This window comes from Ammospiza caudacuta, chromosome 3 (assembly GCF_027887145.1).
Source record: "Ammospiza caudacuta isolate bAmmCau1 chromosome 3, bAmmCau1.pri, whole genome shotgun sequence".
Lineage (NCBI taxonomy): Eukaryota > Metazoa > Chordata > Aves > Passeriformes > Passerellidae > Ammospiza > Ammospiza caudacuta.
Window position 1 is genome coordinate 117185667 of NC_080595.1, and position 24751 is coordinate 117210417.

At 41.2% G+C, this 24751-nt stretch overlaps 1 protein-coding gene across 1 annotated transcript; it reads right to left on the minus strand.

The window, feature by feature from the left end:
• Positions 1–470: 470 nt before the first annotated feature.
• Positions 471–24153, minus strand: CENPO (centromere protein O). The gene is made up of 6 exons (XM_058801531.1): positions 24067–24153; positions 21145–21305; positions 16492–16588; positions 15179–15390; positions 8892–9150; positions 471–698 (listed from the first exon to the last, which is right to left on the minus strand). Exons 1-6 carry the CDS (start codon positions 24119–24121, stop codon positions 595–597), a joined length of 888 nt encoding a protein of 295 aa, XP_058657514.1. The 5' UTR covers positions 24122–24153; the 3' UTR covers positions 471–594.
• Positions 24154–24751: the final 598 nt, after the last annotated feature.

Genomic DNA, 24751 nt, shown 5'->3' on the forward strand with positions numbered 1-24751 from the left:
CCCAGAATCCCAATCCCAAACTTTTACCCCCAAAGTTCCCGGATTTTCCCCAAATTCCCGGATTTTCCCCAAATTCCCGGATTTTCCCCAGAATCCCCATTTTTTCCCCCCATTCCCGTCGGCAATTCCAGGATGTTTTGGGAATTCTGACCCCAAAATTCCCCAGATTTTTCCCGGAATTTCAACCCCAAAACCCCCAGAATTCCCGTTTTTTCCCCAAATTCCCATTTTTTCCCCCAGAATTCCCGGATTTTTCCCCAGTATTCCCATTTTTTTCCCCAGAATTCCCGGTTTTTTTCCCCAGAATTCCCAGATTTTTCCCCAGAATTCCCATTTTTTTCCCCAGAATTCCCGTATTTTTCCCCAGAATTCCCGTTTTTTCCCCAGAATTCCCGGGTTTTTCCCCAGAATTCCCATTTTTTTCCTGACCCCAAAATTCCCCAGATTTTTCCCGGAATTTCAATCCCCAAAACCCCCAGAATTCCCATTTTTTTCCCCAGAATTCCCATTTTTTTCCCCAGAATTCCCGTATTTTTCCCCAGAATTCCCGTTTTTTCCCCGAATTCCGGTATTTCTCCCCAAATTCCCGGATTTTCAGCCGTTTCCCTGGGAATTCCGGTGGCGGATGGCTCGCAGGGCGCGGGGCAGGGAGCGGCTCCGCAGCAGCTGCGCCACCCACGGCGGCGGCTCCGCAATTCCTGGGGGGAAAAAACGGGAAAAAAAACCAAAAATCGGGAATTAGAGCGGAAATCCGGGAATTAGAGCGGAAATCCGGGAATTCCGGGATTGAAATTCCCAAGTTCGGGGGGAAAAACGGGAATTTGGGGGGGTTTGGGATTGAAGTGCCAAGAAAAACCTGAGAGCTTTGGGGATGGAAATTCCAAAATTTCACGGAGAATCTGAGAGTTTTGGGATCAAAATTCCAGGGAAAAAACAACTTGGAATTTTGGAATCAGAATTCCAGATTTCCTGGGAAAAATCTGGGAATTTTGGGGGTTTTTGGTGTTTGCGTTTTTCTGGGAATTTGGGGGTTTTTTTTGGGATAAAAGTTTTGCAATTCCTGGAAAAATCTGGGAATTTTGGGGGTGAAAATTTCAAAATTTCATGGAGAATCTGAGAGTTTGGGGATCAAAATTCCAGGGAAAAAAATCCTTGGAGTTTTGGAATCAGAATTCCAGATTTCCTGGGAAAAATCTGGGAATTTTGGGGGTGAAAATTTCAAAATTTCATGAAAAATCTGAGAGTTTTGGGATCAAAATTCCAGGGAAAAAACAACTTGGAATTTTGGAATCACAATTCCAGATTTCCTGGGAAAAATCTGGGAATTTTGGGGGTTTTTGGTGTTTGCGTTTTTCTGGGAATTTGGGCTTATTTTTTTGGGATAAAAATTTTGCAATTCCTGGAAAAATCTGGGAATTTTGGGGGTGAAAATTTCAAAATTTCATGGAGAATCTGAGAGTTTTGGGGATCAAAATTACAGGGAAAAAAATCCTTGGAATTTTGGAATCACAATTTCAGGTTTCCTGGGAAAAATCTTGGAATTTTGGGGATGAAAATTTCAAAATTTCACGGAGAATCTGAGAGTTTTGGGATCAAAATTCCAGGGAAAAAACAACTTGGAATTTTGGAATCAGAATTCCAGATTTCCTGGGAAAAATCTTGGAATTTTGGGGATGAAAATTTCAAAATTTCACGGAGAATCTGAGAGTTTTGGGATCAAAATTCCAGGGAAAAAACAACTTGGAATTTCGGAATCACAATTCCAGATTTCCTGGGAAAAATCTGGGAATTTTGGGGGTTTTTGGTGTTTGCGTTTTTCTGGGAATTTGGGGGTTTTTTTTGGGATAAAAGTTTTGCAATTCCTGGAAAAATCTGGGAATTTTGGGGGTGAAAATTTCAAAATTTCATGGAGAATCTGAGAGTTTGGGGATCAAAATTCCAGGGAAAAAAATCCTTGGAGTTTTGGAATCAGAATTCCAGATTTCCTGGGAAAAATCTGGGAATTTTGGGGATGAAAATTTCAAAATTTCACGGAGAATCTGAGAGTTTTGGGATCAAAATTCCAGGGAAAAAAAAACCTTGGAATTTTGGAATCAGAATTCCAGATTTCCTGGGAAAAATCTGGGAATTTTGGGGGTTTTTGGTGTTTGCGTTTTTCTGGGAATTTGGGGCTTTTTTTTGGGATAAAAGTTTTGCAATTCCTGGAAAAATCTGGGAATTTTGGGGGTGAAAATTCCAAAATTTCATGGAGAATCTGAGAGTTTTGGGATCAAAATTCCAGTGAAAAAAATCCTTGGAATTTTGGAATCAGAATTTCAGGTTTCCTGGGAAAAATCTTGGAATTTTGGGGATGAAAATTTCAAAATTTCACGGAGAATCTGAGAGTTTTGGGATCAAAATTCCAGGGAAAAAAAAACCTTGGAATTTTGGAATCAGAATTCCAGATTTCCTGGGAAAAATCTGGGAATTTTGGGGATGAAAATTTCAAAATTTCATGAAAAATCTGAGAGTTTTGGGATCAAAATTCCAGGGAAAAAAATCCTTGGAATTTTGGAATCAGAATTCCAGATTTCCTGGGAAAAATCTTGGAATTTTGGGGATGAAAATTTCAAAATTTCATGAAAAATCTGAGAGTTTTGGGATCAAAATTCCAGTGAAAAAAATCCTTGGAATTTTGGAATCACAATTTCAGGTTTCCTGGGAAAAATCTGGGAATTTTGGGGATGAAAATTTCAAAATTTCACGGAGAATCTGAGAGTTTTGGGATCAAAATTCCAGGGAAAAAACAACTTGGAATTTTGGAATCAGAATTCCAGATTTCCTGGGAAAAATCTGGGAATTTTGGGGGTTTTTGGTGTTTGCGTTTTTCTGGGAATTTGGGGCTTTTTTTTGGGATAAAATTTTGCAATTCCTGGAAAAATCTGGGAATTTTGGGGGTGAAAATTTCAAAATTTCATGGAGAATCTGAGAGTTTTGGGATCAAAATTCCAGGGAAAAAAATCCTTGGAGTTTTGGAATCAGAATTCCAGATTTCCTGGGAAAAATCTGGGAATTTTGGGGATGAAAATTTCAAAATTTCACGGAGAATCTGAGAGTTTTGGGATCAAAATTCCAGGGAAAAAAAACCTTGGAATTTTGGAATCAGAATTCCAGATTTCCTGGGAAAAATCTGGGAATTTTGGGGATTTTTGGTGTTTGCGTTTTTCTGGGAATTTGGGCTTATTTTTTTGGGATAAAAATTTTGCAATTCCTGGAAAAATCTGGGAATTTTGGGGATGAAAATTTCAAAATTTCATGGAGAATCTGAGAGTTTTGGGGATCAAAATTCCAGGGAAAAAAATCCTTGGAGTTTTGGAATCAGAATTCCAGATTTCCTGGGAAAAATCTTGGAATTTTGGGGGTTTTTGGTGTTTGCGTTTTTCTGGGAATTTGGGCTTTTTTTGGGGGGAAAAAAAGTTTTGCAATTCCTGGAAAAATCTGGGAATTTTAGGGATGAAAATTTCAAAATTTCACGGAGAATCTGAGAGTTTTGGGATCAAAATTCCAGGGAAAAAAAAACCTTGGAATTTTGGAATCACAATTTCAGGTTTCCTGGGAAAAATCTTGGAATTTTGGGGGTGAAAATTTCAAAATTTCATGGAGAATCTGAGAGTTTTGGGATCAAAATTCCAGGGAAAAAAATCCTAGGAATTTTGGAATCAGAACTCCAGGTTTCCTGGGAAAAATCTTGGAATTTTGGGGATGAAAATTTCAAAATTTCACGGAGAATCTGAGAGTTTTGGGATCAAAATTCCAGGGAAAAAACAACTTGGAATTTTGGAATCAGAATTCCAGATTTCCTGGGAAAAATCTGGGAATTTTGGGGGTTTTTGGTGTTTGCGTTTTTCTGGGAATTTGGGGCTTTTTTTTGGGATAAAAGTTTTGCAATTCCTGGAAAAATCTGGGAATTTTGGGGGTGAAAATTTCAAAATTTCACGGAGAATCTGAGAGTTTTGGGATCAAAATTCCAGGGAAAAAACAACTTGGAATTTTGGAATCAGAATTCCAGATTTCCTGGGAAAAATCTGGGAATTTTGGGGATGAAAATTTCAAAATTTCACGGAGAATCTGAGAGTTTTGGGATCAAAATTCCAGGGAAAAAAAACCTTGGAATTTTGGAATCAGAATTCCAGATTTCCTGGGAAAAATCTGGGAATTTTGGGGATGAAAATTTCAAAATTTCATGAAAAATCTGAGAGTTTTGGGATCAAAATTCCAGTGAAAAAAATCCTTGGAATTTTGGAATCACAATTTCAGGTTTCCTGGGAAAAATCTTGGAATTTTGGGGATGAAAATTTCAAAATTTCACGGAGAATCTGAGAGTTTTGGGATCAAAATTCCAGGGAAAAAACAACTTGGAATTTTGGAATCAGAATTCCAGATTTCCTGGGAAAAATCTTGGAATTTTGGGGATGAAAATTTCAAAATTTCATGAAAAATCTGAGAGTTTTGGGATCAAAATTCCAGGGAAAAAAACAACTTGGAATTTCGGAATCACAATTCCAGATTTCCTGGGAAAAATCTGGGAATTTTGGGGGTTTTTGGTGTTTGCGTTTTTCTGGGAATTTGGGGGTTTTTTTTGGGATAAAAGTTTTGCAATTCCTGGAAAAATCTGGGAATTTTGGGGGTGAAAATTTCAAAATTTCATGGAGAATCTGAGAGTTTTGGGATCAAAATTCCAGGGAAAAAAATCCTTGGAGTTTTGGAATCAGAATTCCAGATTTCCTGGGAAAAATCTGGGAATTTTGGGGATGAAAATTTCAAAATTTCACGGAGAATCTGAGAGTTTTGGGATCAAAATTCCAGGGAAAAAAAAACCTTGGAATTTTGGAATCAGAATTCCAGATTTCCTGGGAAAAATCTGGGAATTCTGGGGATGAAAATTTCAAAATTTCATGGAGAATCTGAGAGTTTTGGGATCAAAATTCCAGGGAAAAAAATCCTTGGAATTTTGGAATCACAATTTCAGGTTTCCTGGGAAAAATCTTGGAATTTTGGGGATGAAAATTTCAAAATTTCACGGAGAATCTGAGAGTTTTGGGATCAAAATTCCAGGGAAAAAACAACTTGGAATTTTGGAATCAGAATTCCAGATTTCCTGGGAAAAATCTGGGAATTTTGGGGATGAAAATTTCAAAATTTCATGAAAAATCTGAGAGTTTTGGGATCAAAATTCCAGGAAAAAAACAACTTGGAATTTTGGAATCAGAATTCCAGGTTTCCTGGGAAAAATCTGGGAATTTTGGGGATGAAAATTTCAAAAATTTCATGGAGAATCTGAGAGTTTTGGGATCAAAATTCCAGGGAAAAAAATCCTTGGAATTTCGGAATCAGAATTCCAGGTTTCCTGGGAAAAATCTCGGAATTTTGGGGATGAAAATTTCAAAATTTCATGAAAAATCTGAGAGTTTGGGGATCAAAATTCCAGGAAAAATAACCTTGGAATTTTGGAATCAGAATTCCAGATTTCCTGGGAAAAATCTGGGAATTTTGGGGGTTTTTGGTGTTTGCGTTTTTCTGGGAATTTGGGGGTTTTTTTTGGGATAAAAGTTTTGCAATTCCTGGAAAAATCTGGGAATTTTGGGGGTTTGGCGATCGAAACTCCCAAATTTGGGGAAACTCCAGGAAAATTTGAATTCCAATAAAAACCTGGGAATTTTGGGACCAAACTTTGGGATTTGGGGTTTTTGGGATTGAAGTTCCTGGAAAAGCCTTGGAATTTTGGGGCCAAATTCTGGGATTTGGGTTTTCTTGGGATTGGAATTCCTGGAAAAATCCCGGAATTCCCAATGGGAATATTGGGACTGAAACTTGGGGATTTTGGGATCGAAATTCCAGGGAAAACCAGTTCAGGGAAAATCTGGGAATTTGGGGGGGTTTGGGATTGAAATTCCAGAAAAAAAAAACAAATCTGGGAATTTTTGGGTGGTTTTGGGATGAAAATTCCAGAATTCCAGGAAAAACCTGGGAATTTTTGGGTGGTTTTGGGATGAAAATTCCAGAATTCCAGGAAAAACCTGGGAATTTTTGGGTGGTTGCGGGATGAAAATTCCAGAATTCCAGGAAAAACCTGGGAATTTTTGGGTGGTTTTGGGATGAAAATTCCAGAATTCCAGGAAAAACCTGGGAATTTTTGGGTGGTTTTGGGATGAAAATTCCAGAATTCCAGGAAAAACCTGGGAATTTTTGGGTGGTTTTGGGATGAAAATTCCAGAATTCCAGGAAAAATCTGGGAATTTTTGGGTGGTTTTGGGATGAAAATTCCAGAATTCCAGGAAAAACCTGGGAATTTTTGGGTGGTTTTGGGATGAAAATTCCAGAATTCCAGGAAAAACTTGGGAATTTTTGGGTGGTTACGGGATGAAAATTCCAGAATTCCAGGAAAAATCTGGGAAAATTTGGGGTTTTTTTGGTGTCAGATTTGCAAAAATTCTGGGAATTTTGGGATTGGGATTCCAGGAAAAAAAATTTGGGAGTTTTGGGATTGAAATTCCCAAATCCGGGAAAAATCCGGGAAAAATCCAGGAAAAATTTGGGGGGTTCGGGATCAACGTATGAGGAAAAATCCGGGGATTTTGGGGGTTTTGAGATCAAAATTCCAGGAAAAAAAATCAGGAACTTTTGGGGTTTTTGGTGTCAAATTTGGAAAAAATCTCTGGGAATTTTGGGATTGAAATTCCCAAATCTGGGAAAAATCTGGGAAAATTTTGGAGCAAAATATGAGGAAAAATCTGGGGATTTTGGGGGTTTTGAGTTCAAAATTCCAGGAAAAAAAAAATCAGGAACTTTTGGGGTTTTGGTGTCAAATTCGGAAAAAATCTGGGAATTTTGGGATTGAAATTCCAGAAAAAAAAATTGGGAATTTGGGGATTTTGGGATAAAAATTCCCAAATTTGGGGCTCGGGGCTGGGGGCAGGGAGAGAGCGGGGAAATTTGGGAATTCTGGGATTGAAATTCCCAAATCCGGGAAAAATCCGGGAAAATTTCGGAGCAAAATATGAGGAAAAATCCGGGGATTTTGGGGGTTTGGAGATCAAAATTCCAGGAAAAAAAAATTTGGAATTTTTTGGGGTTTTTGGTGTCAAATTCGGAAAAAATCTCTGGGAATTTTGGGATTGAAATTCCCAAATCCGGGAAAAATCTGGGAAAAATTTGGGGGGTTTGGGATCAAAGTATGAGGAAAAATCCGGGGATTTTGGGGGTTTTGAGATCAAAATTCCAGGAAAAAAAAATCTGGAATTTTTTGGGGTTTTTGGTGTCAAATTCGGAAAAAATCTGGGAATTTTGGGATTGAAATTCCAGAAAAAAAAAAAAAATTGGGAATTTGGGGATTTTGGGATAAAAATTCCCAAATTTGGGGCTCCGGGCTGGGGGCAGGGAGCGGCTCCAGAAATCCTGGAAAAGTGGGAAAAAAATGGGAATTAGAGGGGGAAATTCGGGAATTCTGTAAATTTTTTTGCTAAAAAATTCTGAACTTTTCCTGGAAATTTTGTTGTTTCTCCCAGGAATTTTGGGAATTTTTCCCAGGAATTTCTATTTCTTTTTTTGGTGAAATTCCACAAATTTTTCCTGGAAATTTTGTTGTTTTTCCCAGGAATTTTGGATTTTTCCCAGGAATTTCTATGTTCCTGGAAACTCGCCCTCCCCAAACCCCAAAAATCCCAAACTTTCCCCCCAAAATTCCCCAAAAATTCCCAATTTTCCCCAAATTCCCCGCTGACCTTCCATGGAGATCTCCACGTCCGTGGGGAGGCTCCTCAGGCCCCGAATTCCAGAACATTCCAGGAATTTTTCCCGGAAATTTGGGAATTTTTCCCAGGAATTTGGGAATTTTTCCCAGAAATTTTGTTTCTCCTCGGAATTTTGGCTTTTTTCCCCAAAAAATTCCAGGAATTTTTCCTGGGAATGTCCCCGTTTATCCCAGGAATTTTGAGGTTTTTTCCTGGGAATTTCGCCGCTTTTTTCCCCTGAAAAATTCCAGGAATTTCCTCTGGGAACTTTTGTGGTTTTTCCCAGGAATTTTGGATTTTTTTCCCCTGGGAGATTCACCATTTCCCCAGGAATTTTGGTGGTTTTTCCCCAAAATTTTGAGTGATTTTCCTGGGAATTTTGAGGTTTTTCCCCAGGAATTAAATGTTTCTTCCAAGGATTTTTTGGGTTTTCCCAGGAATTTTGATGTTTTTCCCGGAAATTTTTGGGGATTTTTTTCCTGCACAATTCCAGGAATTTGTCCTGGAAATTTTGTTATTTTTCTCAGGAATTCTGGATTTTTTCCTGAGAATTTCTGGGCTTTTTTCTGCAGAATTCCAGGAATTTCTCCCCGGAATTTCGGGGGCAGTTTTGGAATTTTGGATGTTTTTGCCAAAAAATTTTGGATTTTTTCCAAAAAAATTTGGATTTTTTTCAGGAATTTCATTGCTCCAGGAAACTCTCCCTCCCCAAACCCCAAAAATCCCAAACTTCCCCCCAAAAATTCCCAATTTTTCCCAAATTCCCCGCTGACCTTCCATGGAGATCTCCACGTCCGTGGGGAGGCTCCTCAGGCCCCGAATTCCAGAACATTCCAGGAATTTATCCCAGGAATTTGGGGATTTTTCCCAGGAATTTGGGAATTTTTCCCAGAAATTTTGTTTCTCCTGGGAATTTTGGCTTTTTTCCCCAAAAAATTCCAGGAATTTTTCCTGGGAATGTCCCCGTTTATCCCAGGAATTTGAGGTTTTTTCCTGGGAATTTCGCCGCTTTTTTCCCCTGAAAAATTCCAGGAATTTCCTCTGGGAACTTTTGTGGTTTTCCCCAACATTTTGAGTTTTTCCCCCCAAAAATTCCCAATTTTCCCCAAATTCCTCACTCACCTTCCATGGAGATCTGCACGTCCGTGGGGAGGCTCCTCAGGGGGTCCCCGTACAGGAGCCGGGCCCGGAATTCCAGAACATTCCCAGGAATTTCCCAGTTTTCCCCAGAAATTTGGGGATTTTGGGGGTTTTCCTCAGAAATCTGGGAATTTTTCCCGGGAATTCGGGAATTTCCCCCGGGAAGGCGGCACTGGAAGCTCAGGAGGTTGCACAGGGAGTTGCTGCAGGGAATCCCTTGGATGCAGTCGGAAAATTCCTCCTGGAAATGGAAAAATTTGGGAATTTTCCAGGGAAATTTGGGAAGAATTTCGGGAAGATTTTGGATTTTTTTTTGGGGGGGGAAGAAATGTGGAAATTTCAGGAAGAGTTTGAGGAATTTCAGAGGGGGATTTGGGGAAGGAATTTGGGAGTTTTGGGAGGAATTCGGGCATGGAAAGGTTGGAGAAAGGGAAAATTGGGAAATTTGGGGATTTGGGGAGGAAATTTGGGGATTTTGGAGAAGAACTTTGAATTTTGGGAGGAATTTGGGAAGAGTTTGGGGGATTTTGTGGAGAAATTGAGAATTTTAGGAGGGACATTTGGGAAGGAAATTGGGGAAGGAATTTCGGAATTTGTGGAAAACCCCAAAATTTTGGGAAGCAAAGTTTGGGATGAACTCAGGAATTTTGGGCAGAACTTTGGGAGGAATTTGGAAGATTTTGGGAAGGAATTTGGAAGAAATTTGGGAATTTCGGGCAGAACTTTGGGAGGAATTTGGAAGATTTAGGGAAGGAATTTGGAAGAAATTTGGGAATTTCGGGCAGAACTTTGGGAGGAATTTGGAAGATTTTGGGAAGAAATTTGGGAATTTTGGGCAGGACTTGGAGGATTTGCTGCAGAACTTGGGAATTTCAGGGATTTTGGATGGGAATTTGGGGCAGATTTGGGGAAGAATTTGGGAACTTTGGGAGGAACTTTGGGAATGTTGGACAAAACTTGGGAATTTTGGGAAGGAATTTTGGGATGAACTTTGGCAGAATTTGGGAGGAATTTGGGAAGAGTTTGGGGGATTTTGTGGAGAAATTGAGAATTTTAGGAGGGACATTTGGGAAGGAAATTGGGGAAGGAATTTCGGAATTTGTGGAAACCCCCAAAATTTTGGGAAGCAAAGTTTGGGATGAACTCAGGAATTTTGGGCAGAACTTTGGGAGGAATTTGGAAGATTTGGGGAAGGAATTTGGAAGAAATTTGGGAATTTCGGGCAGAACTTTGGGAGGAATTTGGAAGATTTAGGGAAGGAATTTGGAGGAAATTTGGGAATTTTGGTCAGAACTTTGGGAGGAATTTGGAAGATTTTGGGAAGGAATTTGGAAGAAATTTGGGAATTTCGGGCAGAACTTTGGGAGGAATTTGGAAGATTTTGGGAAGGAATTTGGAAGAAATTTGGGAATTTCGAGCAGAACTTTGGGAGGAATTTGGAAGATTTTGGGAAGGAATTTGGAAGAAATTTGGGAATTTCGAGCAGAACTTTGGGAGGAATTTGGAAGATTTTGGGAAGGAATTTGGAAGAAATTTGGGAATTTCGGGCAGAACTTTGGGAGGAATTTGGAAGATTTTGGGAAGGAATTTGGAAGAAATTTGGGAATTTCGGGCAGGACTTGGAGGATTTGCTGGAGAACTTGGGAATTTCAGGGATTTTGGATGGGAATTTGGGGCAGATTTGGGGAAGAATTTGGGAACTTTGGGAGGAACTTTGGGAATGTTGGACAAAACTTGGGAATTTTGGGAAGGAATTTTGGGATGAACTTTGGCAGAATTTGGGTGAAATTTGGTCATTTTGGGAGGAATTTGGGAAGAATTTGGGGGATTTTGTGGAGAAATTGAGAATTTTAGGAGGGACATTTGGGAAGGAAATTTGGGAAGGAATTTCGGAATTTGTGGAAAACCCAAAATTTTGGGAAGCAAAGTTTGGGATGAACTCAGGAATTTTGGTCAGAACTTTGGGAGGAATTTGGAAGATTTTGGGAAGGAATTTGGAGGAAATTTGGGAATTTCGGGCAGAACTTTGGGAGGAATTTGGAAGATTTTGGGAAGGAATTTGGAAGAAATTTGGGAATTTTGGGCAGAACTTTGGGAGGAATTTGGAAGATTTTGGGAAGGAATTTGGAAAAAATTTGGGAATTTCGGGCAGGACTTGGAGGATTTGCTGCAGAACTTGGGAATTTCAGGGATTTTGGATGGGAATTTGGGGCAGATTTGGGGAAGAATTTGGGAACTTTGGGAGGAAATTTGGGAATGTTGGACAAACCTTGGGAATTTTGGGAAGGAATTTTGGGATGAACTTTGGCAGAATTTGGGTGAAATTTGGTCGTTTTGGGAGGAATTTGGGAAGAATTTGGGGGATTTTGTGGAGAAATTGAGAATTTTAGGAGGGACATTTGGGAAGGAAATTGGGGAAGGAATTTCGGAATTTGTGGAAACCCCCAAAATTTTGGGAAGCAAAGTTTGGGATGAACTCAGGAATTTTGGGCAGAACTTTGGGAGGAATTTGGAAGATTTGGGGAAGGAATTTGGAGGAAATTTGGGAATTTTGGTCAGAACTTTGGGAGGAATTTGGAAGATTTTGGGAAGGAATTTGGAAGAAATTTGGGAATTTCGGGCAGAACTTTGGGAGGAATTTGGAAGATTTTGGGAAGGAATTTGGAAGAAATTTGGGAATTTCGGGCAGAACTTTGGGAGGAATTTGGAAGATTTTGGGAAGAAATTTGGGAATTTTGGGCAGGACTTGGAGGATTTGCTGCAGAACTTGGGAATTTCAGGGATTTTGGATGGGAATTTGGGGCAGATTTGGGGAAGAATTTGGGAACTTTGGGAGGAACTTTGGGAATGTTGGACAAAACTTGGGAATTTTGGGAAGGAATTTTGGGATGAACTTTGGCAGAATTTGGGTGAAATTTGGTCATTTTGGGAAGAACTTGGGAAGAATTTGGGGGATTTTGTGGAGAAATTGAGAATTTTAGGAGGGACATTTGGGAAGGAAATTGGGGAAGGAATTTCGGAATTTGTGGAAAACCCCAAAATTTTGGGAAGCAAAGTTTGGGATGAACTCAGGAATTTTGGGCAGAACTTTGGGAGGAATTTGGAAGATTTGGGGAAGGAATTTGGAAGAAATTTGGGAATTTTGGGCAGAACTTTGGGAGGAATTTGGAAGATTTAGGGAAGGAATTTGGAGGAAATTTGGGAATTTTGGTCAGAACTTTGGGAGGAATTTGGAAGATTTGGGGAAGGAATTTGGAAGAAATTTGGGAATTTCGGGCAGAACTTTGGGAGGAATTTGGAAGATTTTGGGAAGGAATTTGGAAGAAATTTGGGAATTTCGGGCAGGACTTGGAGGATTTGCTGCAGAACTTGGGAATTTCAGGGATTTTGGATGGGAATTTGGGGCAGATTTGGGGAAGAATTTGGGAACTTTGGGAGGAACTTTGGGAATGTTGGACAAAACTTGGGAATTTTGGGAAGGAATTTTGGGATGAACTTTGGCAGAATTTGGGTGAAATCTGGTCATTTTGGGAGGAATTTGGGAAGAATTTGGGGGATTTTGTGGAGAAATTGAGAATTTTAGGAGGGACATTTGGGAAGGAAATTGGGGAAGGAATTTCGGAATTTGTGGAAACCCCCAAAATTTTGGGAAGCAAAGTTTGGGATGAACTCAGGAATTTTGGGCAGAACTTTGGGAGGAATTTGGAAGATTTGGGGAAGGAATTTGGAGGAAATTTGGGAATTTTGGTCAGAACTTTGGGAGGAATTTGGAAGATTTGGGGAAGGAATTTGGAAGAAATTTGGGAATTTTGGGCAGAACTTTGGGAGGAATTTGGAAGATTTTGGGAAGGAATTTGGAAGAAATTTGGGAATTTCGGGCAGAACTTTGGGAGGAATTTGGAAGATTTTGGGAAGAAATTTGGGAATTTCGGGCAGAACTTTGGGAGGAATTTGGAAGATTTTGGGAAGAAATTTGGGAATTTTGGGCAGGACTTGGAGGATTTGCTGCAGAACTTGGGAATTTCAGGGATTTTGGATGGGAATTTGGGGCAGATTTGGGGAAGAATTTGGGAACTTTGGGAGGAACTTTGGGAATGTTGGACAAAACTTGGGAATTTTGGGAAGGAATTTTGGGATGAACTTTGGCAGAATTTGGGTGAAATTTGGTCATTTTGGGAAGAACTTGGAGAAGCAATTTTGGAGATAAATTGGGGATTTTTGGGGGAATTTTGGGAATGAATTTTGGGAAGAACTTGGGGACTCTGAGGCAAGAATTGGGAATTTCAGGAGGGAATTTCGGGAGATATTTGTGGGAAAATTGGGAATTTTGAGAAGAATTTGGGAACTTTGGGAAGGAGATTCAGAAGGGATTCTGGGAAGAATTTGGGCAGAACTTTGGGAATTTCAGGAGGAATTTTGGGGGAGAAATTGAGAATTTTTGGGAAAGACTCAGGGATTTTGGGAAGAAATTTTGGAGACAACTTTGGGGATTTTGGAAAGGAGTTTCGGGGAACAAATTTGGGGATTTTGGGAGGAATTTAGGGAGCAATTTGGGAGATTTTGGGATGGAATTTTGGGGAGGAATTAGGGAAGGATTTTGGGGCGAATTTTGGGAAGAGCTTGGCAATAATTTGGGGGCAGATTTGGGATGAATTCTGGGGGGCAAAACTGGGAATTTTGCAAGAAATGTGGGAGGAATTTGGGCAAAACTTGGGAATTTTGGGAAGGGATTTTTGGAGGACTTTTTGTGGGCAAAACCTGGGAGTTTTTTGGAGTAAATTTGGGGATTTTGGAAAGGAATTCTGAGAGGATTTTGAGTATTTTGAGAAGGAATTTGGGGACAAACTTGGGAATTTTGGGAGAACTTTGGGAATAATTTGGCAGGAAATTCGGGAGGAATTTGAGGTGAAATTTGGGGATTTCAGGAAGGAATTTTGGAAGGAATTTTTGGTAATTTTTGGGAGGGATTTAGGAATTTTGGAAGGAATTTTGTCCCCACCTGGAGGGAAAATCCCCTGGGAATGAGCCCGAAATGAGCCTGGAATTGTCTGGGAATGATCCCCACATTGTCTGGGAATTCCGGGCAGAGCTTTGGGGGTTTTGGGATGAAACTTGGAGGGTTTTGGGAAGAATTTGGGGAAAATTTGGGGAAGGGGTTTCGGAATAGTTTGGGAATTTTGCGAGGAGCTTTGTGAAGCACTTTGGGGGGGAATTCGGGAATTTTGGGAAGAGCTTTGGGACTTCTGAGAGGGAATTATGGGAAAGATTCTGGGAGGAATTTCAGGAGGGGATTTTGAGAATTTGGTGGAGAGTCATTTGGGAACTTGGGGAGGGATTTTGGGAAGAAATTTTGGGCAGAACTTTGGGAATATAGGGAGGAATTTTTTGGGCAGAATTGGGGAATTTTGCAGGGAATTTTTGGGGAATTTTGGGAGGAGTTTCGGGGGAATTTTTGTGCTCATTTTGTGCCTATCCTGTGCGCACCTGGAGGAGCCTGAGCTGCTCGCTGCGGGCGCTGCGGGCGCTGAGGAGCCCCCAGAGCTGTGCCAGGAGCGCCCTGGCGTCGGCGGGCAGGAACTGCCGGGCCAGGGAGGGAAAATCCCCTGGGAATGAGCACGAAACTCTCCCAAAATTATCCTGGAATGAGCTAGAAATTATCCCCAAATCATCCTGAATTTATCCAGGAATGAGCTCGGAACGATCCTGAAATTATCCTGGAATTTTGGGCAGAACTTTGAGAATTTTGGGAAGGAATTTTGGGCAGAACTTTGGGATTTTTGGGAGGAATTTTTTGGGCAGAACTGGGGAATTTTTGGGGAATTTTGGGAGGAGTTTTAGGGGAAATTTGTGCCTATCCTGTGCGCACCTGGAGGAGCCTGAGCTGCTCGCTGCGGGCGCTGCGGGCGCTGAGGAGCCCCCAGAGCTGTGCCAGGAGCGCCCTGGCGTCGGCGGGCAGGAACTGCCGGGCCAGGGAGGGAAAATCCCAATTTCAGGAGGGAATTTTGGGAAGAACTTTGGGAGGGAATTGTGAGAATTTGGTGGGGAGTCATTGGGGGACTTGGGGAGGGATTTCGGGAAGAAATTTTGGGCAGAACTTTGGGAATATAGGGAGGAATTTTTTGGGCAGAAATGGGGAATTTTGCAGGGAATTTTTGGGGAATTTTGGGAGGAGTTTCAGGGGAAATTTGTGCCTATCCTGTGCGCACCTGGAGGAGCCTGAGCTGCTCGCTGCGGGCGCTGCGGGCGCTGAGGAGCCCCCAGAGCTGTGCCAGGAGCGCCCTGGCGTCGGCGGGCAGGCCGTGCGGGGCCAGGCCGTGCAGGGGCAGCCAGGGGGGGAGGCCGTGGCGGCCGAGGCGCAGCCGCAGCTGCCGGGCCCCGGGGCTGGGCCGCAGCTCCAGGGCGAAGGCGTCCAGCAGGGAACCCTCCCAGCTCGTGTGCAGCGACACCCACGCGCCGTGCCTCGACAGCCTCCCACAAATCCCTGCCGACAGGGGACAAAAACTGCTCAAAATCACGTCAAAATCACATCAAAATCATATACAAATCATAGAAAAATCATAGAAAAATCATATCAAAATCATAGAAAAATCATATCAAAATCATATCAAAATCATATCGAAATCATATCGAAATCATATCAAAATCATATCAAAACCATATCAAAATCATATCAAAACCATATCAAAATCATATCAAAATCATATCAAATCACATAAAAATCACATAAAAACCACATAAAAATCACATAAAAGTCATATAAAAATCATATAAAAATCACATAAAAATAATATCAAAACCATATCAAAATCATATAAAAATAATATCAAAATCATATCAAAATAATATCAAAATCATATCAAAATCTTATCAAAATCATACAAAAATCATATAAAAATCATATAAAAATCATATAAAAATCATATAAAAATCATATCAAAATCTTATCAAAATCATATCAAAATCATATCAAAATCATATCAAAATCATATAAAAATCAAATCAAAATCAAATCAAAATCATATCAAAACCATATCAAAATCATATAAAAATCAGATAAAAATCATATAAAAATCATATAAAAATCATATAAAAATCAGATAAAAATCATATAAAAATCATATCAAAATCATATAAAAATCATATAAAAATCACATAAAAATCATATCAAAACCATATCAAAATCATATAAAAATCACATCAAAATCATATAAAAATCATATAAAAATCATATAAAAATCAAATAAAAATCATATCAAAATAATATAAAAATCATATCAAAATCTTATCAAAATCATATAAAAATCATATAAAAATAATATAAAAATCATATCAAAATCATATAAAAATCATATGAAAAACATATCAAAATCATATAAAAATCATATCAAAATCTTATCAAAATCATATCAAAATCATATCAAAATCTTATCAAAACCATATCAAAACCATATCAAAATCATATCAAAGACATATCAAAATCATATAAAAATCACATCAAAATCATATAAAAATCAGATAAAACTCATCTCCCCCCCAGAAATTGGCGATTTTCCCGGAGAATTCCCCGATTCCCCCCGGGTACCTGTGAGGGGGAAGAGTTTGAGCAGCTCCTGCAGCTGCCGGATGCGCCAGAGCAAAACGTCCCGGGGCTCCCAGGGACTTCCTGCTGGGTCCTGGGCCTGGGAAAACGGGGAAAATCAGGAATTTGGGGAAAAAATAATGGGAAAAGTATGGGGAAAATCCTCGGGAATGTTGGGGAAAATCTGGGGAAAATCCTGGGGAATTTTGGGGAAAATCCCGGGGGATTTTGGGATCCTCCAGTGCAAAACGTCCCGGGGCTCCCAGGGAGTTCCTGCTTGGTCCTGGGCCTGGGAAAACGGGGAAAAATCAGGAATTTGGGGAAAAAATAATGGGAAAAGTATGGGGAAAATCCTCGGGAATGTTGGGGAAAATCTGGGGAAAATCCTGGGGAATTTTGGGGAAAATCCCGGGGGATTTTGGGATCCTCCAGTGCAAAACGTCCCGGGGCTCCCAGGGAGTTCCTGCTTGGTCCTGGGCCTGGGAAAACGGGGAAAAATCAGGAATTTGGGGAAAAAATAATGGGAAAAGTATGGGAAAAATCTTTGGGAATGTTGGGGAAAATCTGGGGAAAATCTGGGGAAAATCCTGGGAATTTTGGGGAAAATCCCGGGGGATTTTGGGATCCTCCAGAGCAAAACCTCCCAGGGTTCCCAGGGAGTTCCTGATTTATCCTGGGCCTGGGAATACGGGGAAAAATCAGGAATTTGGGGAAAAAATAATGGGAAAAATCTTTGGGAATGTTTGGGAAAATCTGGGGAAAATCCCGGGGGATTTTGGGATCCTCCAGTGCAAAAGCTCCCAGGGCTCCCAGGGAGTTCCTGATTTATCCTGGGCCTGGGAATACGGGGAAAAATCAGGAATTTGGGGAAAAAATAATGGGAAAAATCTTTGGGAATGTTGGGGAAAATCTGGGGAAAATCCTGGGGAATTTTGGGGAAAATCCCGGGGAATTCTGGGATTCTCCAGTGCAAAACATCCCGGGGCTCCCAGGGAGTTCCTGCTTGGTCCTGGGCCTGGGAAAACGGGGAAAAATCAGGAATTTGGGGAAAAAATAATGGGAAAAATCTGGGGAAAATCCGGTGGAATGTTGGGGAAAATCTGGGGAAAATCCTGGGGAATTTTGGGGAAAGAAAACCTGGAAAATCCCGGGGAATTTTGGGATCCTCCAGAGCAAAACCTCCCAGGGTTCCCAGGGAGTTCCTGATTTATCCTGGGCCTGGGAATACGGGGCAAAATCAGGAATTTGGGGAAAAAATAATGGGAAAAATCTTTGGGAATGTTGGGGAAAATCTGGGGAAAATCCTGGGGAATTTTGGGAAAAATCCCGGGAAATTTTGGGATCCTCCAGAGCAAAACGTCCCGGGGCTCCCAGGGAATTCCTGATTTATCCTGGGCCTGGGAATACGGGGAAAAATCTGAAATTTGGGGAAAAAATAATAGGAAAAATCTGGGAAAACTCCTTGGGAATGTTTGGGAAAATCTGGGGAAAATCCTGGGGAATTTTGGGGAAAATCCCGGGGGATTTTGGGATCCTCCAGAGCAAAACGTCCCGGGGCTCCCAGGGAGTTCCTGCTTGGTCCTGGGCCTGGGAAAACGGGGAAAAATCAGGAATTTGGGGAAAAAATAATGGGAAAAATCTTTGGGAATGTTGGGGAAAATCTGGGGAAAATCCTGGGGAATTTTGGGGAAAATCCCGGGGAATTCTGGGATTCTCCAGTGCAAAACGTCCCGGGGCTCCCAGGGAGTTCCTGCTTGGTCCTGGGCCTGGGAAAATGGGGAAAAATCAGGAATTTTGGGGAAAAAATAATGGGAAAAGTATGGGGAAAATCCTCGGGAATGTTGGGGAAAATCTGGGGAAAATCCTGGGGAATTTTGGGGAAAGAAAACCTGGAAAATCCTGGGGAATTTTGGGATCCTCCAGAGCAAAACCTCCCAGGGTTCCCAGGGAGTTCCTGATTTATCCTGGGCCTGGGAATACGGGGAAAAATCAGGAATTTGGGGAAAAAATAATGGGAAAAATCTTTGGGAATGTTGGGGAAAATCTGAGGAAAATCCTGGGGAATTTTGGGGAAAATCCCGGGGAATTCTGGGATTCTCCAGTGCAAAACGTCCCGGGGCTCCCAGGGAGTTCCTGCTTGGTCCTGGGCCTGGGAAAATGGGGAAAAATCAGGAATTTTGGGGAAAAAATAATGGGAAAAGTATGGGGAAAATCCTCGGGAATGTTGGGGAAAATCTGGGGAAAATCCTGGGGAATTTTGGGGAAAGAAAACCTGGAAAATCCCGGGGAATTTTGGGATCCTCCAGAGCAAAACCTCCCAGGGCTCCCAGGGAGTTCCTGATTTATCCTGGGCCTGGGAATACGGGGCAAAATCAGGAATTTGGGGAAAAAATAATGGGAAAAATCTTTGGGAATGTTGGGGAAAATCTGGGGAAAATCCTGGGGAATTTTGGGAAAAATCCCGGGAAATTTTGGGATCCTCCAGAGCAAAACATCCCGGGGCTCCCAGGGAATTCCTGATTTATCCTGGGCCTGGGAATACGGGGAAAAATCTGAAATTTGGGGAAAAAATAATAGGAAAAATCTGGGAAAACTCCTTGGGAATGTTGGGGAAAATCTGGGGAAAATCCTGGGGAATTTTGGGGAAAATCCCGGGGGATTTTGGGATCCTCCAGAGCAAAACGTCCCGGGGCTCCCAGGGAGTTCCTGCTTGGTCCTGGGCCTGGGAATACGGGGAAAAATCAGGAATTTGGGGAAAAAATAATGGGAAAAATCTGGGGAAAATCCTGTGGAATGTTGGGGAAAATCTGGGGAAAATCCTGGGGAATTTTGGGGAAAGAAAACCTGGAAAATCCCGGGGAATTTTGGGATCCTCCAGTGCAAAAGCTCCCAGGGCTCCCAGGGAGTTCCTGATTTATCCTGGGCCTGGGAATACGGGGAAAAATCAGGAATTTGGGGAAAAAATAATGGGAAAAATCTTTGGGAATGTTGGGGAAAATCTGGGGAAAATCCTGGGGAATTTTGGGAAAAATCCCGGGGAATTTTGGGATCCTCCAGAGCAAAACATCCCGGGGCTCCCAGGGAATTCCTGATTTATCCTGGGCCTGGGAATACGGGGAAAAATCTGAAATTTGGGGAAAAAATAATAGGAAAAATCTGGGAAAACTCCTTGGGAATGTTGGGGAAAATCTGGGGAAAATCCTGGGGAATTTTGGGGAAAATCCCGGGGAATTCTGGGATTCTCCAGAGCAAAACGTCCCGGGGCTCCCAGGGAGTTCCTGCTTGGTCCTGGGCCTGGGAAAACGGGGAAAAATCAGGAATTTGGGGAAAAAATAATGGGAAAAATCTGGGAAAAATCTTTGGGAATGTTGGGGAAAATCTGGGGAAAATCTGGGGAAAATCCTGGGGAATTTTGGGGAAAATCCCGGGGGATTTTGGGATCCTCCAGTGCAAAAGCTCCCAGGGCTCCCAGGGAGTTCCTGCTTGGTCCTGGGCCTGGGAAAATGGGGAAAAATCAGGAATTTTGGGGAAAAATCTTGGGGAATTTTGGGAAAAATCTTGGCGAATTCTGGGACAGTTTTGGGCAAAACCTTCAGAAATTTTGGGGAAAAACCCTTAAAAATTCTCAGTCATTTTGGGAAAAATCCTCGAAAACCCTTGGGAAAATCCTCGAGAATTTTTGGAAAGTTTTGGGAAATCCTGGGAAAAATTTTCGGAGAAACTCTCAGGAATTTTGGGGAAAATCCAGGAAAATTCTGGGGAAAATCATGGGAATTTTTAAGAATTTTGGGGAGAAACCATCGGGAATTTTGGGATAATTTGGGGATAATTTCGGGACAGCTTTGGGGCAATTTTGGGGTGACTTTGGGATAACTTTTGGAAAATTTTGGGAGAATTTTGGGAGAATTTTGGGAGAATTTTGGGAGAATTTGGGCACCTCTCTCTCCATCATTTGCAGTTTCCCCCTGAGGCTGTCCCTGTGCTGGGCCAGCTCGCGGATTTTGGCTCTGAGCATCTCGGGGCGCTCCCGGAGTTACTGACTGGGACAAACCCTGGGAATTTGGGGATAAATCCTCAAAAATCCTCAGGAATTTTGGGGAAAATCCTCGGGGAATTTTGGGAAAATTCGGGGGAAAGTCATGGGAATTTTTAGGAATTTTGGGGGAAAACCGTCAGGAATTTTGGGAAAATTCTGGGGAAAATCATGGGAATTTTAGGAATTTTGGGGAAAAACCGTCAGGAATTTTGGGGGAATTTGGGGACAGTTTTGGGGACAATTTGGGGACAATTTGGGGACAATTTGGGCACCCCTCTCACCAGTGCCTGCAGTTTCCCCCTGAGGCTGTCCCTGTGCTGCTCCAGCTCGCGGATTTTGGCTCTGAGCATCTCGGGGCGCTCCCGGAGTTACTGACTGGGACAAACCCTGGGAATCTGGGGACAATTTGGGGACAATTTGGGGACAATTTGGGGACAATTTGGGGACAATTTGGGCACCCCTCTCACCAGTGCCTGCAGTTTCCCCCTCAGGCTGTCCCTGTGCTGCTCCAGCTCGCGGATTTTGGCTCTGAGCATCTCGGGGCGCTCCCGGAGTTACTGACTGGGACAAACCCTGGGAATTTGGGGACAATTTGGGGACAATTTGGGCACCCCTCTCACCAGTGCCTGCAGTTTCCCCCTGAGGCTGTCCCTGTGCTGCTCCAGCTCGCGGATTTTGGCTCTGAGCATCTCGGAGCGCTCCCGCTGCCGCTCCCGCTGCTCCCTGAGCACGGCCCGGCCCCGCTCGCGGCGCTCCAGACACTCCAGGTGGGACAGGACCCCTGGAAAATGGGAATTTGGGGAAAATTTGGGGAAATTCAGGGATTTTGGGGGTTTTGGGAAGGAATTTGGGAAGGAATTTGGGGAGGAATGTGAGAGTTTGGGCAGAATCCCTGCACGGGATGGAATTGTGGCACTGCCCAGCCCGGCCCCGCTCGCGGAGCTCCAGAGACTCCAGGTGGGACAGGACCCCTGAAAAATGGGGAAAAATCGGGATTTTGGGGAAAATTTGGGAAAATCCAGGGATTTTGGGGGTTTTCAGGAGGAATTTAGCGAAAACTTGGGGATTTTAGGAAGAAATTTGGGGATTTTAAGGAGGGATTTGGGGATTCCTGGGAGAATTTCAGGAGGAATTTGTGGAGGATTTTGGAAATTTTAGGAGAAAATCGGGGAATTTTCGGGAGTTCTGGGGAGAATTTTGGGAAGAAATTCAGGAATTTTGGGAGGAGCTTTGTGAAGAATTTGGGGATTCTTGGGAAGAAATTTGGGGATTTCAAGGAGGAATTTGGGGATTTCTGGAAGAATTTCAGGAGGAATTTGTGGAGAATTTGTGGAGAATTTTAGGAGAAAATCGGGGAATTTTCGGGAGTTCTGGGGAGAATTTTGGGAAGAAATTGAGGAATTTTGGGAGGAGCTTTGTGAGGAACTTGGGGATTTTTGGGGAGAAATTTGGGGAAAATGTGGAAATTTTAGGAGAAGCTCAGGGAATTTTGGGGGGGGAATTTAGGGAGGGATTTGGAAATTTTAGGAGAAATTCAGGCAATTTTTGGGGATCTGGGGAAGAATTTTGGGAGGAGTTTTGTGAAGAATTTGGGGATTTTGGGAAGGAATTTCGAGGGAATTTGGGCATTTTAGGGAAAATTTTGGGAGGAATTGATGGATTTTGGGGGGAATTTTGGGAAGGGATATGGGAAAAATTGGGAGGGATTTTGGGAAGGAATTGGGGATTTTGAGAAGAATTTGAGGAGGAATTGGAGGGAGAGTTTGGGCAGCAACTGAGGAGCTGCAGCTGCCACAGCTGGGACAGGGGAAATGGGGGCAAAAATGGGGATTTTGGGAAAATTCGGGATTTGGGGAAGGAATTTGGGGTTTTCAGGAGGAATTTGGAGAAAACTTGAGGATTTTAGGAAGAAATTTGGGGATTTTAGGGGATATTTTGGGGAGGAATTTGGGAGAATTTTTGGAAGGAATTTTAGGATTTCGGAAGAATTTCAGGACGAATTTGGGGATTTTTGGAAGAAATTTGGGAGGAAAATTTGGGGATTTTTGGGAGGAATTTGGGGAAGAAATTTGGGCAGAATTTGGGATTTGAGGAAGAATTCCTGCATGGAATGGGGAAGAGTTTGAGGAGGAGTTTGGGAATTTCTGGAAGAATTTCAGGAGGAATTTGGAAATAATTTGGAGATTTTTTTTTTTCCAGGAGAAATTTGGGGGTTTTGGGATAATTTTGGGAAGAAATTTGGGAATTTCTGGGGCTTTTGGGGAGGATTTAAGAAAGAAATTGGGAATTTCAGGTAAAATTTTGGGATTTCTGGAAGAATTTCAGGAGGAATTTGGGGAGAATTTGGAGATTTTTCATCGGGAACTTGGGAAAAAAGTGGGAATTTTAGGAAAAATTCAGGGAATTTCGGAGGGGAATTTTTGGCAGGGATTTCAAGGAAGAATTTTGGGAAAGAATTTCTGGGAAAATTTGGGAATTTTGGGAAGAATTTTGGAAGGAATTGGGGAAAATTTGGAAGGGATTTGTGAATTTCAGCACAAATTTGGGGGATTTTTCTTGGAATTTGGGGGATTTTTCTTGGAATTTTGGCAATTTTGGGAAGTTTAAGACAAAGTGGGAGATTTTTGGAAAAATTTGAGGATTTCAGGAAAAAATTTGGGGAATTTTCAGAAGAATTCCAGGATTTTAGGGAGGAATTTGAGGAATTTTTTAAAATGTTTTTGGAAGAATTTTGGGAAGGGATTTCAGGAGAAATTTTGGGGAATTTTTGAGGATTTTGGGAAGAAATTTGGGAAGGAATTCAATAATTTGGGGAGGTATTGGGGGATTTTTAGAAGAATTTTGGATTTTTTTTTAATTTTTGCAGAACTTTGGGGATTTTCAGGAGGAATTTAGAAAAAAATTTGAGGATTTTGGGAGGAAATTTGGAGATTTTAGGAAGAAAAATGGGGATTTTAAGAAAAAAAAATTGGGAGGAATTTTGGAAAAAATTGTGAATTTTTGCAATAATTTTGGGAATTTTAGGAATAATTTGGGGGGAATTTTGTGAAGAATTTGGTGATTTTTGGGAGGAATTTTGGGGAGGAATTTCAGGAGGAATTTTGGAAAAATGTGTGAATTTTTGCAATAATTTGGGGAATTTTAGGCATAATTTGGGGGGGAATTTTGTGAAGAATTTGGTGATTTTTGGGAGGAAATTTGGGAGAGAAATTGGGAATTGTGAGGAGGAATTTTAGCAAGAAATTCAGGGGTTTTGCTGTGAATTTTGTGAAGAATTTGGGGATTTTTTTTAAGAATTCAGGGACGAAATTTGGGGATTTTTGGGAAGAAAATTGTGAAGAATTTGGGGAATTTTTGGAGGAAATTCAGGAATTTTGGGGAGAATTTTGGAAGGAATTTGAGAATTTTAGTAAGAATTTCAGAAGGAATTTGGGAATTTTGGGGAGAATTTGGGGTTTTAGGAAGAATTTTGGGAATTTTAGGAAGAATTCCTGCATAGAAAGGGGAAAATTTGGGGAAATTTGGGGATTTTGGGAACTCACCCTGTGAAAATTCCATTTCCTCTTCATTTTCCTGCTCTTCCTTCCCAGGATCCATCGCTGGGAATTCCCAGAAAATCCCAAAGATTTGGGGCTGGAAAATGGAAAAGTTCAATGAATTTTCATAAACTTGGGATTTTTTTTTAATAAGGAAGAAATTCCATTAATTTCTGTAAATTTGGGGGTTTTAATGAGGAGAAAATCCAAATCATTTCCATAAAATTGGGAATTTTTATGAGGTAAGAATGCAGTTAATTTCCACAAAATTGGGATTTTTTAATGAGGGAAAATCCAAATAATTTCCATAAATGAGGAAAAAAAAAATCTCATTAATTTCCATACATTTGGGGATTTTTTAATGAGGAAAAAAATTTTAAAAACTCCATACATTTGGGATTTTTAAATGAGAAAAAAATCCCATTAATTATCATCATTTTGGTCATTTTTGATGAGGAAAAAATCCCATTAATTTCCATAAATTTGGGGAATTTTTTAATGAGGAAAAATCCCATCAGTTTCCATAACTTTGGGATTTTTTAATGGGGAAAAATCCCATTAATTTTCCACAAATTTGGGAATTTTTAATGAGGAAAAAATGAAAAAAAAAAATCTGTAAATTTGGGGTTTATAATGAGGTAAAAACACCATTAATTTTTCATAAATTTGGGATTTTTTAAATGAGGAAAAA

Coding starts and splice junctions, on each gene's coding strand:
- CENPO (XM_058801531.1), bottom strand. CDS start 24,121: ATGGATCCTGGGAAGGAAGAGCAGGAAAATGAAGAGGAAATGGAATTT. Junction 15,391..16,491: donor CAAACTCTTCCCCCTCACAG/GTACCCGGGGGG, acceptor CCCTGTCGGCAG/GGATTTGTGGGAGGCTGTCG. Junction 9,151..15,178: donor CCGACGCCAGGGCGCTCCTG/GCACAGCTCTGG, acceptor TTCCATTTCCAG/GAGGAATTTTCCGACTGCAT.